Source organism: Hyla sarda, chromosome 8, assembly GCF_029499605.1.
Source record: "Hyla sarda isolate aHylSar1 chromosome 8, aHylSar1.hap1, whole genome shotgun sequence".
In the NCBI taxonomy this organism is placed as follows: Eukaryota; Metazoa; Chordata; class Amphibia; order Anura; family Hylidae; genus Hyla; species Hyla sarda.
The window spans coordinates 143851163-143867871 of record NC_079196.1 but is presented as its reverse complement, the minus strand read 5'-3'; the positions used below and the strand labels follow the sequence as shown (position 1 = coordinate 143867871).

General features: G+C 45.6%; 1 protein-coding gene across 1 annotated transcript in view; it reads right to left on the bottom strand.

Annotated features, from left to right (window-relative positions):
* DNAH7 (dynein axonemal heavy chain 7) overlaps positions 1-16709 on the bottom strand; it is a 531149-nt gene that overhangs the window by 243053 nt on the left and 271387 nt on the right. Inside the window, exon 45 of the mRNA XM_056535765.1 lies at positions 5510-5695. Coding sequence (XP_056391740.1) covers positions 5510-5695 — 186 coding nt within the window. The remainder of the gene's footprint in view (positions 1-5509; positions 5696-16709) is intronic.

The following is a 16709-nucleotide window of genomic DNA, read 5'->3' as shown; positions in this document are numbered from 1 at the left end:
GTGCATGGAACACCTGCTGATTGCCCTAAGATCGAACCCTGCGATTACTGGGTTTCGACAGGGGGTGGAGAATTACACCTGCTCTGCGTTCGCGGATGATCAGCTCCTTTACGTCGCGGACCCTCTGGTCTCCCTGCCAGCTATATTGCAGACCATAGAGACGTACTCTCACTTTAGTAACCATAAAATCAACCTGGCCAAAAGTGTTGCCCTCAATGTGACCCTCCCTGAGGAGTTAGTGACTCGACTTAAGGAAGCCCACCCCTTCCGATGGTCCTCCACATCCATTACCTATCTGGGTGTCCAGGTGCCCGCGAATCTATCGGACTGTTATGCCCTTAACTTTCAGCCTTTGCTGTCTACGATTGAGGGGGACTTACGGAGATGGACGAGGGATACCTTTTCGTGGTTGGGTAGAGCGAACATCCTTAAAATTAATGTTCTCCCGAGACTCCTCTACCTATTCCAAACTGTGCCTGTCACCCTCCCCCCCGCATTCTTTAAAAAGATAAACAAGCTGTTTAGGGACTTTATCTGGGCAAACAGGCCATCAAGGATAGCCAGGCAAGTTTTAATGAGAAGTAAGCGGGCGGGGGGCCTGGCGGTCCCGGACAGTCAGGCCTATTACGTTGCAGCCACTCTGGTGAGATTCCTAGACCTCTTTCACGGTCACGCGTCCAAGAGATGGGTGGGATCCGAGTTGGGGACTGGCAAACAACTGGCCGCCTTCCCCTGGTTGCCCCCAGATGCCCTGTCCTGGGAATCCATCCGCACTCTGCCCTGGGTGTTGAGGGAGATGGTCACGACCTATAGGCGCTATATAACGAAGACTGAGCTAATTGTACCAGGTGGACCCCTGACCCCGGTCGCTGGCAACCCCCTCTTCACTCCTGGTTTACACCGTACTGACTTTTTAGGGATGACAGGACGAGGGTTCCTCCCGATTAACACTTTCTTGGACGGCACGAGACTGAAACCCTATGAGACACTGGTCCCTGAACGCTCCCGTACACCGCTAGTCCAGATGCAATACCTACAATTAGATCATTTTATCCGGACCATGGGACAGACACTGTTCCTGGCAAGACCTCTCTCGCCTTTGGAACAGATGTGCGTCTCTGACTCTGCGCCCCTCAGGCCTGTATCACAAATTTATCGCTTACTTATGGATAGGGCTGAGCAATCGCCTCCAAGGTATGTGGGGGCGTGGGAGTCGGAGCTACGCACGACCTTTGCTCCCTCGGACTGGACGACTGCTTTTACCATGTGTCACCGACTGTCAGTATCGTGTAGGGCGCAGGAGACTAACTTTAAATTACTATCCCGGTGGTACAGGGTTCCTTCTACTCTGCACCGCATGTACCCCATTGTACCGGACTTATGTTGGCGTTGCGGCGCACCGGGTGGAACAATGACCCATATTTGGTGGTCGTGCCCCTCACTGACCCGTTTCTGGGAGGTGGTGGTTGCCCGCATCGCCTCCATTACTGGTGTGACTTACATGAACCACCCAAAAGCCCTCCTACTTTCCATACTACCCGCCACTAGGAGAACCCCCTCTAGGGCACTGGCACACTTCCTCCTCATGGCTGCGAGAACTGTCATACCCAGACATTGGAAAGACCCTTGCCCCCCGACCATTTCTGAATGGTACAGGGAGATACTCTTCTTGTGCCGTATGGAGGAACTGATGGCAGACTCCTCGGGTAGGCAAGAGAAATACACTACGATTTGGCTTCCCTGGCTCACTTTTGTTAACTCACCCTTCTACGCGGCGGATGATGGTATCTGAGGGGGGTGAGGTAGCCCTCTCGTGGACCGGGACCGGAGTGTTGGGGTGGTGGCTGCGCCCTTACGTAGAGATTCAAGTGAGTACCCGAGTTCTGATGTTTCTCCTCCCTCCTCTTCCAACCCTCCATACTTCTCCCCTTGTCGTCTTCCCCAGCTCTTTCCCTTTGCCCCTTTACTTTATTTTATTTACTTTTTTTTTTTCTCTTTCTCTTTTTTCTCTGTTTTCTCGTATCACTGACCTTTATCTCTTCCTAAACACATAAGGATATAGAGACATGTTTATTGACAGTTTAACTACTTGTTTGTTCTAGTGCAACCTGTTAGTATCCACGACATTGTATATTGCCCCCAGATGACATTCCTTTCCTATTGATACTTTGTACCAGATGTTCATTGCCTTATCTTTTTCATGCTGTTTTTCCTATTGATTCGACTGATGAAGATTCTCATTGAGTACTCTAACAATGCTCTTTGCTACTGCTTGCTTACTGCTCAATTAATAAAATTCTTCTGAATGAAAAAAAAAAAAAAACTACAGATCAAGGTGCAAAAATGAGCCTTCATTCAACCCCATACATGAAAAAAAAAGTGGTATAGGGGTCAGAAGATGACAATTTTAACCTGTTGGGGACCAAGGGAATAAAGGTAAGCCCTTGCTACCTGGTACTTAAGGACCAAGGACATACCTGTACGCCCGTGGGAATTTCGGTCCCCGCCCTGCGCCGGGCGGGGACCGGAGCGGGATGCCTGCTGAAATCATTCAGCAGGCATCCCGTGACAATGTCTAGGGGGGTCCTGAGACCCCCCCATGTCGGCGATTGGTGCAAATCGGCGATCAATTCAGATTGGCGATTTGCGGTGATTCCGGGCTGAACGGGTGCCACCTCCTCCTATCCCCTGCGATTGGCCGAACAGGACTGATGGGTGACTCGCAGGGCGGGGGCGGGGGGATGACAGTTGGGATCCCCCGCTTTGCCCTGGAAGGCCAGACAGAGCAGGGGGAAGATGGCGGCAGGTACCTTGGGCACGCGGGGACCGGCGGCAAGTTCCTTGGGCACGCGCGGACCGTGAACCGGGGACAGGCGAGTGGAGCAGGGGAGGACCGGCAGGCAAGTTGAGACAGCCGCAGCGTCTAGAGGCAGCAGTGAAGATCGCTGTAAAGTGATCTTCACTGTTGCTTCTAGGAGTTTCAAAACTACAACTTCCAGCATGTCCAGAGAGCCTTTGGCTGTCTGGGCATGCTGGGAGTTGTTGTTTTGCAACATCCGGAGGGCCACAGTTTGGAGACCACTGTGCAGTGGTCTCCAAACTGTGTCCTCCAGATGTTGCAAAACTACAACTCTCAGCATGCTCAGACAGTCCAGGCATGCTGGGAGTTGCAGTTCCGTAACATCTGGCCCTTCAGATGTTGCAGAACTACAACTCTCAGCATGCCTGGACAGTCACAGAATGCTGGGAGTTGTAGTTTTGCAACATCTGGAAGGGCACTGTTTGAAGACCACTATAGAGTGGTGTCCAAACTGTAGCGCTCCAGATGTCAATTCAAAGCATGCCAAGACTGTCCAGGCATGCTGGGAGTTGTAATTCGGCAACATCTGGCTCTTCAGCCTTTCTTTGGCTGGCCAACTGAGATATATCCATTTATGTATTGTCAATGACACAATGCCAGATGCCAAGCTACATTTGGCCAGGTTTATTCCTCAGCTGACGCCAAGACTACTTCTGGAGAGTCCTAACCTGTGGGGTCGCACCCTCTTGCCCTTCCACAAACTGGCCATTCATGTCTGGCGGGCAGCTAAATTGGTCCATGGTTACACTGATATACCCTCAGATACTCTGCTGTGGCACAACCCAAATTTCACACACCTGGGTGAGAACCTGGACCCGATATTTGGTACAGTCATGGTACATATTGGCACCAATGAGAAAGTAAGAGGTAGGTGGAGTGTACTTAAAAATGATTTCAGGGACTTAGGCCGCAAGCTTAAGGCAAGGACCTCGAAGGTATTTCTGAAATATTACCTGTACCACAAGCCACACCAGAGAGGCAGTGGGAGATTAGGGAGGTAAACAAGTGGCTCAGAAGCTGGTGTAGGAAGGAGGAGTTTGTGTTCATGGAGAACTGGGCCGACTTTGCTGTCGGATACCGGCTCTACCGTAAGGAAGGGCTGCACCTCAATAGGGAGGGTGCATCTGTGCTTGGGGAGAAGATGGCTAGAAGGGTGGAGGAGTGTTTAAACTAGGGACTGGGGAGAGGGAACCCACAACGTAGAGGGGGAAGATAGTGTAGATGGAGAGGGGGGACTTATTAATGTACCTGGGGATGGAGCGGAGGGAGGGGTTAGAATAGTTAATAGGGATAGGCGTCATAGGAAAAAAAAAACATATACCACTGAATTGCATGTTGACTAATGCCAGAAGTCTGACCAATAAAACTGACGAACTGGAGTTGAAAATGTCTGAGAAGGATTGTGACATAGTGGGTATAACAGAGACTTGGTTGGATGATAGCTGTGACTGGGCGGTCAACATACAGGGTTATAGTCAATTCAGGAAGGATCGGACAAAACGGAAAGGGGGAGGAATTTGTCTTTATGTAAAGCTAATAACTATTGGAAGCTAATAACTATTGGAAGGGTTAAGATTTTTTAATAGAAGTAATTTACAAATCTGTTTAACTTTCCGGAGCCAGTTGATATATAAAAAAAAGTTTTGGCCTGGAATAGCCCTTTAAGGGAATCTCTCGAAGGGCCACAAAAACAATGAACTTTAGGAAGGCAAAGTTTGATCAACTCAGAGAAGCCCTAAACAATATAAAATGGGATAATGTCCTCAAAAAAAAAAAGAACACTGACACTAAATGGGAGACTTTTAAAAATATCTTAAATTCTCACTGTAAGATGTATATACCTTATGGGAATAAAAGGGTCAGAAATAAAAGAAAACCAATATGGATGAATAAGAACGTTAAGGGGCAATAAATTTAAAATATGTAAAAAACATATAAAAGCGGCAAAAATAGAGACAGAAAGACTCGCTGCCAAAGAGAGTAAAACTAACCCAAAAATGTTCTTTAACTATATAAATAGCAAAAATGTAAAAAATTAAGGCGTAGGCCCTTTAAAAAATGATGACGAAGATATTATAAACGGGGATCAGGAAATAGATGAATAGGAGAGAAGTGCTTGATTGCCGAGATCCTACCGCTGGGGCCCCCTGCAATCTTCTGCCTGGCTCTCGGCTCCATGTACGGAGCAACCTCCTCTACGTGCACAGATTACTGCCAAACATGGCACAAAGCGGTGGCCAACACGCCAGTCCATGTATCTCTATAGGTGAGCCGGAGATACACGATTGCTCAGGCACTCCCAAAGAGACACATGGAGGGGCGTAACTGCCACCGCTTGGTGCCGTGGTTGACAGTAATCCATGCATGGAGCAAAAGTCGCTCTGTGCATAGAGAGCATTCGGACGATTCATTAAGAGGCTACGACCTCACCTGAACACCACACTTTAAAATGTATGCCGCTTTTACAGCAGGCGACACAAACCTTTCAAAAACAGGCATGAGTAATGTAAAAGGGCAAAAAGTCTCATTTTTTTCGCAAACTGGGGCATGAGCAAAAATATGCAAAGTAGGTGTAGCAGGATAATACATCACACTATATGTTTTTTGGGTAAAGCTGACTTTTGAAAGTATGTTAATCAAAGACAGTACCTGTCGATAACTTGATGTAAAGGCTCCTTGATATGCCACAATTCCTGAAGATATTAGAATATCTCCTATTAGGTTAATGTAAAGTGTTCCAAGTTCTATTGCAGTTTGACTCCATCTTGTTTTCTCTCCACCTAATCCTCCAATCAACTGTTCTGCTCGATCCAGTTTTTTGCTGCACAGATCAACCTGAAAATAATGTAATATAATTAATATGCAAGTTTGACACACAAATTTTTAGCAGGGTTTATATTTCTGGAGGGATATGCCAAATGGAAAAGAATTAAGGTAAATTAGAAAAAAAGGTCAGAACTCTGGAGTGCACCTGGGGCGTAACCAAAATACAGATTTAAAGTCCAGAGCTTTAAGATTTAAAGGGCCAGTGCACTCCTTAGTGTAATTCTCCTGTGGCTCATTGATAAATTCCTCCACCCTCCTCACTTCCCTGCTGGATCTTTGTTGCCTTGTGCCTGAGAGAAAGCATTCCTGAGTATTGCCTTGCCGTGTATCTGATCCTTTGCTCTGTGACTTGACCTTGCTCCTCTGCAACATGCCTACTGACCTCCTGCTATGTCCCGACTATGCTATTGTGCTGCCTGCCCTAACCTCTGCTATCCTGACTACGAGTTGCCTTATACCTTCTGTGCCTCGCATCTCCTCAGCCGCCTGTGTGGTCGAGCCGTGCCATGGGTAGCGACCTAGGTGCCGCCTGCCGCAGCAAGTCCATCCTGCTTTGCGGCGGGCTCTGGTGAAAACCAGCGGCACATTAGACTCCGCTCCATGGTACGGTCCGAGTCATCTGCCACACAGGTCCAGTGGATCCACATCCACCAGTGTTCCTGTCTTCTGAAACGTGAGTGTTACAGTAAGATCCGGCCATGGATCCTGCTGATTTACCCCAGCCTGAAGTTGCGGATCTTCCCTCCATTGTGGTATGTCAGTCGCAGCAGTTTGCTCGACAGGCGCAGCTACTTTCTCAACTTTCAGCTATGATGCAACAGCTTTTGGCCTTACAACAGCAGCAGGTACTGCAACCTGGCCCACTCCCACCACCAACTCCTACTGTGTCTTCTGGCTCCCAGCCACGTCTGCCTTTACCTTCCAAGTATGATGGGGATTCCAAGTCATGCAGAGGCTTTGTTACACAGTGCTCCATGCACTCGGAGCTCATGTCTGAACTGTTTCCAACGGAACTTTTGAAGGTGGCCATTGTCATAAGTCTACTGGCCTGCGCTACACCCCTTTGGCACCGTGGTGATCCAGTATCCTCCAATTTGTCAGCCTTCTTGGCAGAATTTTGCAGTGTCTTTGAGAAACCCGCACGTGCCTCTTCTGCTGAGACGGCATTGCTGACCCTCTGTCAAGGGAAGTCTTCGGTTGGTGACTACGTGGTTCAATTCCGCACTATTGCCTCTGAACTTGCATGGAATGATGAGGCCTTGTGTGCCACATTCAAAAAAGGACTGTCAAGCAGGATTAAAGATGCCCTCGCAGCACATGATCCTCCATCTTCTTTGACTGAACTTATCCACTTGGCCACACGCATTGATGTGAGTTTTGCAGAGAGACGAGAGAAACTGTGCTTAGAGAGGGAACCTGTCCGAACACGGATATACCCTCGCCAGGCACCCGTGTTTCAACGTCCACCTCTTCAGTTTCCAGCGACTCTTGCAGAAGAGGCTATGCATGTGGATTGGTCCCGTCTTATGCAACAGGAGAGATCACGACGACGTTTGCCTTGTGCTAGTCCAGAGTACTTCCTCAAGGACTGTACAGTTTGCTCGCACCTAGGGTACGTGGGAGAGGCGTCCCCGAGTGTGAATACTACCTCTCTATGCTTAACTATTCCTGTATAAGTCTTCCTTCAGCGCTGCAGAATTTTTGGATTCTGGATCAGCAGGTCCACAAGTATCATCTTCCCCTTACTCAGCTTGCCAAGCCCTTGTTCATCTCCTCTGTTAAAGGAAAAAATCTGGACTGTATGGTTCGCTTCCGTACAGAATCTCTTGCAATGCAAGTGGGAGTATTGCATAAACAAAAGATTGAATTCTATGTTCTGCCACACTGTACTTCACAGATTCTTCTTGGCCTTCCTTGGCTGCAACGCCATTCTCCGCAAGTGGACTGGAGAAATAATTCGCTGGGGACAATCCTGTCAAAATCTTTGCCTCCAAACAGTTCAATGTAAAGTTGTTTCTCGTCTTCCTCCTTTACCTGGTCTGCCGCCACCTTACCAAGATTTCTCTGACATATTCTGCAAGAAACAGGCTGAGTCTCTGCCTCCACATCGTCCTTACGACTGCTCTATAGATCTTATGCCTGGTACCACTCCTCCTCGTGGAAGGATATACCCTCTATCGGTTCCTGAGACCAAAGCTATGGCTGAGTATATCCAGGAGAATAACCAAAAGGGATTTATCCATAAGTCCTCTTCTCCAGCTGGAGCTGGTTTCTTCTTTGTAGGGAAGAAGGATGTCTAACTCCGTCCATGCATTGACTACAGGGACTTAACAAAATCATGGTCTAGAACCGCTACCCACTACCTCTTATCTCAGAACTTTTTGACCGTCTACGTGGTGCCAAGGTCTTCTCCAAGTTGGACTTACGTGGAGTGTATAACCTCATTCGTATCCGCAAGGGAGATGAATGGAAAACGGCCTTCAATATTCGTGACGGACATTTTTAGTATCTCGTAATGCCTTTTGGTCTCTGCAATGCTCCAGCCATTTTTCAAGAGTTTGTCAATGATATCTTCCGTGATCTTCTCTACACCTGTGTTGTCGTATACCTAGATGACATCCTGATCTTCTCTTCCAAACCTAAAGGAACATCGTACTCATGTTTGTCTGGTTCTTCAGCGACTACGGAAAAATCATCTCTATGCCAAACAGGAGAAATGTCTGTTCGAGAAGTCTAGTCTTCCGTTTCTTGGCTACATTGTTTCTCATTGTGGCTCTTACTAAGAAGGCTTCTAATCCTAAGTCTTGGCCTCAAGAGGATGAAGAGGCCTTCTCCTGTTTAAAGTCTACGTTGGTCTCTGCTCCCATGCTTACAAGACCAGATCCGGAGAAGCCCTTTGTTTGGAAGTTGATGCTTCATCTATTGGAGCAGGTGTCGTTCTTACCCAGAAAAACGCCAAGGGCAAGAATGTAACATGTTGGTTCTTCTCCAAGATATTCTCTCCTGCTGAGAGGAATTACTCCATTGGAAATCGTGAACTCCTCGCTATCAAGCTAGCTTCGGAGGAATGGCGACATTTATTGGAAGGTTCCTCTCATCCGGTCAGCATCTACTCTGACCATAAGAATCTTCTATACCTTCAGTCTGCACAGTGTTTGAACCCCCGCCTGGCAAGGTGGTCACTGTTCTTTTCTAGGTTCAACTTCTTCATCCACTTCCGTCCAGCAGACAAGAACATCAGAGCAGATGCTCTCTCCAGGTCCTCTGACGTCATTGGTTTGGACTCTACGCCTAGACATATTATTCCTCTTGACCATTTGATTCCTGCCGCTCCTGTCGAAATTCTGCAAGTTCCTCCAGGAAAATCCTTTGTGCCTGCCAGATTGAGACGCAAGGTACTGAAATGGGGGTCATTCTTCCTTGACAGCAGGACATCCTGGTATACACAAGACTCTACATATAATCTCTCGGCACTACTGGTGGCCCCATCTTGAACGTGATGTTTCTGATTTTGTTTGTTCCTGTGAAACTTGTGCCCGTGAAAAAAAACCTCGACAGAGACCTGCAGGACTCTTTCAGCCTTAACCTATTCCAGAGACTCCCTGGTCCCATATAGCCATGGATTTCATCACCGATTTGCCACCATCTCATAATAACACTGTCATCTGTCGTTGTTTTGCAAGATGGCTCATTTCATTCCGCTACCAGGTCTTCTTTCTGCCCCGCAGCTGGCAAAGCACTTCTTGTTGCATGTCTTTTGTTTACATTATCTAAGTTCTGGTGAGCCCTTTGTAACCATCTGGACATCAACCTGGACTTCTCCTCGGCTTACCACCCTCAGTCCAACAATCAAGTGGAGAGGGTTATTCAAATCCTTGAGAATCATCTTCGGCATTTTGTTGACTGTGAGAGGTAAAAAAAAATTTGGGTCGACTGGCAGGGTTACGGTCCTAAGGAGAGGTCTTGGGAGCCTGAGGAGAATATCCTGGACCATGACCTTCTCAGGAGTTTTCTGACTCGTAAAAGGAGGGGGAGACCAAGGGGGGGGGGTTTCTGTTAAGTTATGCGCTCCAGCAACACACGCTGGCCGTGAGCGCATGGTCCCATTACCTGCTGCTGCCAATGGGGCTGGGACTCGCATTGGGGGACGCGCCCGCATGCAAGCCCCAGTCCGTCACTTACCAGGTGTTTCTCCTGCCCCCGCCTCTGCCTCTCTACTCCGGCGCACATGTCCCCGTCCCCATGCCGGAGCTTTAAGGATTAAAGTGTAATTCACCTGTGGCTCATTGATAAATTCCTCCACCCTCCTCACTTCCCTGCTGGATCTTTGTTGCCTTGTGCCTGAGAGAAAGCATTCCTGAGTATTGACTTGCCGTGTATTTGATCCTTTGCTCTGTGACTTGACCTTGCTCCTCTGCCGCCTGCCTACTGACCTCCTGCTACGTCCTGACTATGCTACTGTGCGGCTTGCCCTGACCTTCTGCTATGCTGACTATGAGCTGCCTTATCCCTCCTGTGCCTCAAATATCCTCCGTCACCTATGTGGTCGAGCCGTGCCAGGGGTAGCGACCTTGGTGCCGCCTGCCACAGCAAGTCCATCCCGGTTTGCGGCGGGCTCTGGAAAACCAGCGGCACCTTCGACTCCGCTCCCTGGCACGGTCCGAGTCATCTGCCACACAGATCCAGCGGATCCACATCCACCGGTGTTCCTGTCTTCTAAAACGTGAGTGTTACAATTACCCTCTCAGATTGTAGAGGCTCAGCCCAGATTAACACGATTCATGACTGTATCTATGGGTTTTTTCAAAGACTGTATAAGTCGGAAGTTATTTTGTCTGACAAAAATCTATCTGCATTTTTTAAGAAAATTTAATTATTTTCTTTCTCAATAGAGGAACGGGAGCACCTCGGCAGGCCTATTCTTTTGCAGGAGCTAAATGAAGCTTTAGATTCCTATTCCGGAACTTCATCCCTGTGATCGGATGGGCCGTCTTGGGAAATATACACAACAAGCTATGTAGAGATAGGACATATCATGCAGGAATCTGGTAACCACTTTGAAGGGATGATAGAAATATTAGAATCACAAGCTTACACAAACTCTTTAAAACACTTTCCCTTTCTTAAACTTTATCAAAGGCTTTGGGAAGAAAGTAAAAGGATTTGTAGGTTCACAAATAGTTTAGATTGTTCAACAATATGGAGGAATAAAAAAAACTTCCAGAATTTAATAAGGGAATTGATGAGGTGTTTTGGAAGCAACACGGAATACAGTATATTGCACAGATATATAGTAATGGGGAATTAAAATTGTTTAAAACACTAATGGAGGCATTTCACATGAAACCTGATAAGATATTTTGGTATCAACAAATTAGTCCTGCAGATAAATGTACATTAAAGGGGTACTCCGGTGAAATTTTTATTATTTTTTTAAATCAACTGGTGCCAGAAAGTTAAAAAGATTTGTAAATTACTTCTATTCTTTTCTTTCTGAAACACAGGACTGTCTGCTGACATAACGAGCACAGTGCTCTCTGCTGACATCTCTGTCCATTTTATGAACTGTCCAGAACAGCATATGTTTGCTATAGGGATTTCATTTTACCAAGGACAGTTCCTAAAATGAGCAGAGAGCACTGTGCTCATGATGTCAGCAGAAAGCTCTGTGTTTCAAACGGAAAATAATTTCCACTGTAGTATTCAGCAGCTAATAAGTACAGGAAGGATTAAGTAATTTACAAATCTCTAAGAAAAAAAGGAATGGGTATGTGCAGCTCACAATTATATACCTACCGAGGACAGACGGGTAATGCACCTATACCTATGGTGCCAATGTTAAAATAAATAAAAAGACAAAAAATACCCAGCCCTCAAGGAAGGTGTGGTAGATATATATATATATATATATATATATATTAAACTATAATTAAAAGACCAAGGATCGTGCTTCAATTATAATGAAGTATAGAATTTTATTAAAAATATTATAATAAACTGATTAAAAAAAAGTTCCACCTCACAAGTGGCCCCTTGTGAGAGGGGTAGACAATTACCTAAAAATATGAACTGACACTGGTGAATAGTGTGAACTTATTTTGTTCAACTTTTACTATCACAGAATGCACTAATAAACACAAAATGTGCTGATATGTGCTGAAACAGCAAAAAGACACTTGGTTGCTGGATAGTCTCTTTAGGATCGATCTTATTCACTGTAAAAATGGTTAAATGCAATATTGTAACAAGTTCCTCTTAATAGGTAAAAATGTAACAATGTTCAGTATGTGATAACTGAGGAATGGTCAAAGTTCGCTGCCGCTGGTTTCTCTAGGTCACTGTATCTGGACAGATAGCTGGCAGCTTAATGTACATTACCGGTCCTTAGAGCGGAGATCTCCCGTAAGGCTGGATGGATGAAGCACTGTGATGATCACTGCAGGTGGGCTACCTCCGGGTCCCGGTGCTGGCAGGCGTAGGGAAATTTTCAGAGGTGGCACTCACTGGTGGAATATCCTGCCGTCGAGGCCATGTCTGCAAACGACCGGAGATGGATGCCTCTACCTCATGAGAGTGGCGTGTGACGTCAGTGCCGGCACCTGCAGGATGTGCTTAGATTCCTCAGCTCGCTGCGAATCCACTCTGGACTGAAAGTCTGCTGTGGATCGGGGCGGCAGGGTCAGCAGGGTAGTCTCCGGACCGGACCAGTATGATTGCAATGGTGGATCCAGGTAAAATAAAGTATAGAGTTTAAAGTGCAGTCTTTGTGATAGTTCACAATTGATTAGACGCGTTTCAGGGTATGTGGATAAACCCTTTCTTCAGTCGTCGACAACTGAAACGCGTCTAGTCAATTGTGAACTATCACTAAGACTGCACTTTAAACTCTATACTTTATTTTACCTGGATCCACCATTGCAATCATACTGGTCCCTGCCGCCCCGATCCACAGCAGACTTTCAGTCCAGAGTGGATTCGCAGCGAGCTGAGGAATCTAAGCACATCCTGCAGGTGCCGGCACTGACGTCACACGCCACTCTCACGAGGTAGAGGCATCCATCTCCGGTCGTTTGCAGACCTGGCCTCGACGGCAGGATATTCCACCAGTGAGTGCCACCTCTGAAAATTTCCATCCCCGACGCCTGCCAGCGCCGGGACCTGGAGGTAGCCCACCTGCAGTGACCATCACAGTGTTTCATCCATCCAGCCTTACGGGAGATCTCCGCTCTAAGGACCGGTAATGTACATTAAGCTGCCAGCTATCTGTCCAGATACAGTGACCTAGAGAAACCAGCGACAGCGAACTTTGACCATTCCTCAGTTATCACATACTGAACATTGTTACATTTTTACCTATTAAGAGGAACTTGTTACAATATTGCATTTAACCATTTTTACAGTGAATAAGATCAATCCTAAAGAGACTATCCAGCAACCAAGTGTCTTTTTTCTGTTTCAGTACATATCAGCACATGTTGTGTTTATTAGTGCATTCTGTGATAGTAAAAGTTGAACAAAATAAGTTCACACTATTCACCAGTGTAAGTTCATATTTTTAGGTAATTGTCTACCCCTCTCACAAGGGGCCCCTTGTGAGGTGGAACTTTTTTTATCAGTTTATTATAATATTTTTAATAAAATTCTATGCTTTATTATAATGGAAGCACGATCCTTGGTCTTTTAATTATAGTTTAATATATATATATCTACCACACCTTCCTTGAGGGCTGGGTATTTTTTGTCTTTTAATTTACAAATCTGTTTAACTTTCTGGCACCAGTTGATAAAAAAAACAAAAAAATTTCACTGGAGTACCCCTTTAAATAGGGAGGCCTTGGAAGTTGGTTCTCACTCTGTAATCAATTTTGTAAGGTCACCCACGGTAGTGGGAAAATTTCTTAGTTTTGTTTATAAAATGTTTATTGGTTGTATCCCTTCAAATTTTCAGGATAAAATCAAAGAATATTGGGGGAAAGTGGTAGGTGTGATGAAAAAAACCTCATGGGAGAAAATCGTAAAAAATTGTATTAAAGTCTCTTCTCAGAAAAAGCTTAACTTTTTGCAATCAAAGATTATTTATCGTTTGTGCTATTCGCCTATCAGTTTATGGACGTTTAAATGTAGAGCGGATTCAAGATGCCCCAAGTGTGGAGTTTCCAGAGCAAATTTTTTACATCTTACATGGGAATGCCCCAAAGGGAATGGTTTCTGGAGGGAGTTATTTTTTTGTTTTTCTTGTTTGTTCTACACATGCTCAGGGGTGGGCTGGGGAGGGGGATTTTATCGATAAATGGATTAAGTGTTAATGTGGAACAAGTATTCAATGTAAATTTGATAACGTGTATAACTATAAATAATAAAGAAATAAAAAAAAAATTATCTACATGTCAAAAGTTATTTTTAACGACAGTAATGCTTTAAAGGTGGCCAGACAATGTAATAAAGCAACAGGAACTTCTAGCAGAATGCTCCGGTCTATAGGGGATGGATTAGTAGTAGAAAGAGGAAAGTGCTCACGCTGTTGTACAGAGCACTGATGAGACCTCACTTGGAGTATTGTGTGCAGTACTAGTGAAAATAAATAAGAGGGTCAACAGCTTAAAAAAGTAATATCAGAAAGCATTACTTTACTGAGGGAGTTGTGGATGCATGGAATAGCTTTTCTGTAAAAGTGGTAGGCACAAATAAAGTCAAGGAGTTTAATATAACCTTCATATAAGATAGGACTAGGAACTATTGATAGTATTCAGCATACTGGGCAGACTAAATGGGCCAAATGGTTCTTATCTACTGACACATTCAATGTGTAAAAAGCACCCCTTCAATTATTTACAGCAAAATAAATAACTAATTTCCTTTTTATTCCTAAGAAAAGATCTGGTAATAATTAGCTGCTATAAGTGTATCATTGTATATCACAAGTGAAATGTGAAATGATTCATATCCTGCAGTTCGCATGTATACTCTGTGTCAGGAGTAAAAGGTAACTTTTTGCTATAATAGAGATAAAAAAAGAGCTAATACAGCAAATGTGAGCCTGTAGCATCAACATGTGGACTGTTTAGGAAAGTGCCATAGCACAAGTTTTAAAAAGGCTAACTGAACAGAGTGTATGTTACCATTTTGTAAAGCAAAATACTGTACACTCGCAGTTACAAAAACATGATTGGAGCATGCTCAAGAAGCATGAAAAGGGAGTTTTATTTCTCCCATATTTAGAAAATTCTAAAAAGAACATACAATCATCCAAGATGAGGCTCCCCTCTTACATTTAAAAACTGCAATTTATTTAGGAATAAAAGCGTCTAATATTGCCAGGAATTGTCTGGTTTGTAATACCTACTTTAGGCCCCTAAATCTCCACTGCATTCTGCTGTGTCACAGCAAATCTGTCCCTCAGACTGCAGATAACAAGCAGCAGTACTGAGCAGGTCTCCCTGTGCATTTGTTCTTCTGGTCATTATATGACCTGGGAGAGCAGTGCTGACATAAACCCTGACACTGGTTTACTAAGCATCAGCAAGGCTTGTTATTGCTCTTGGCACTGGCCATTTGTTCCTAAGCCATGATGACACTATTGTTTAATGGATATTGGTGAGGCATATAATAAGTGTGCAGCTTGTATAACAGTGTTAAATAATGTTGTCCCCTCAAAATCAAAGCCATTTATGTCCAATAACTGGCAACAAAAGTCAGTACACCCAAAAGGGGAAATGTCCAATCAATATTGTGTGTGACCATCGTTATTTTCAACAACTGCATAAAGTCTTTTGGGCACTGAGTTGACCAGAGCTTCACAGGTTGCCACTGAGGTTCTCTTCCACTCCTTCATGACAATGTGACAAAGCTGGTGGATGTTAGAGACCTTGTCCACAGATGCTCAATAGGGTTTAGGTTTGGAGAAATGCTTGGCCAGTCCATTACCTTTACCCTCAGCTTCTTTAGCAAGACAGTGGTCATCTTGGAGGTGTGTTTGTGGTCTTTATGATATTGTAATATTGCCCTGCAGCTCAGTGTCTAAAGGAAGGGGATCATGCTTTGTTTCAGTAGGTGCACTCAACTTCTTTGGTTGACTATGGCTAGGCCTGAGTGGAACCCATTCCTGTAAAATCTTTGTAAAGTCTTTCCCACCGTACTGCAGCTCAGTTTCCGGGGTTGGCAATTGTCTTAGAGCCTAGGGCATCTTTATGTAGAGCAACAATTTTTTTTTCCAGATTCCCAGAGAGTTCTTTGCCATGACGTGCCATGTTGAACTTCCAGTGACCAGTACTAAAGAGTGTGAGAGAGATATTACCAAATTTAAGACACCTTCTCACCACTTACACCAGAGACCTTGTAACACTAACAAGTCACATGATGCTGGGGAGGGAAAATGGCCAATTGGGCCCAATTTGGATATTTCCACTTAGGGGTGTATTCACTTTTGTTGCCAAGGTTTAGGCCTTAACCCCTTCCCGCAGAATGTCATATATAAATGCCGGGTTGTGCAGTGCGTTCGCGCATCCCGGCGTTTATAAATGACATGCAGTTAACCCGGCGATGCGCAGCATCGCACGGGTTAACTGGCAGAAGTCCCGCTGTTTCCAGCAGGGGACAACTTCTGCTTCACCCCCAGGACCATCCATTGATGGTCCTGGTCAGCGATCACTGTGATTGGTCCCTGTGGACCAATCACAGTGATCTGGGGTGAAAGTTCAGATCCCCCGCACTGCCCGCCCCTGGAAGTCGGGCAGAACGGGGGACGAAGGCTGCAGGGGCTCGCGGGGACCTGCGGCACACGGGGGGAACACGTGGGGACCGGCGGACTTACCTGGAGCAGCAGCAGGACCGAGGAGCAGCGGCAGGACCGAAGAGCAGCGACGGGACCGGCAGGTAAGTATGTAGTCCTCAGAGGCAGCAGTGAAGATCTTCACTGCTGCTTCTAGGAGTCTGAAAACTACAACTCCCAGCATGCCTAGACAGCCTTTGGCTGTCTGGGCATGCTAGGAGTTGTAGTTTTGCAACATCTGGAGGGCCCCAGTTT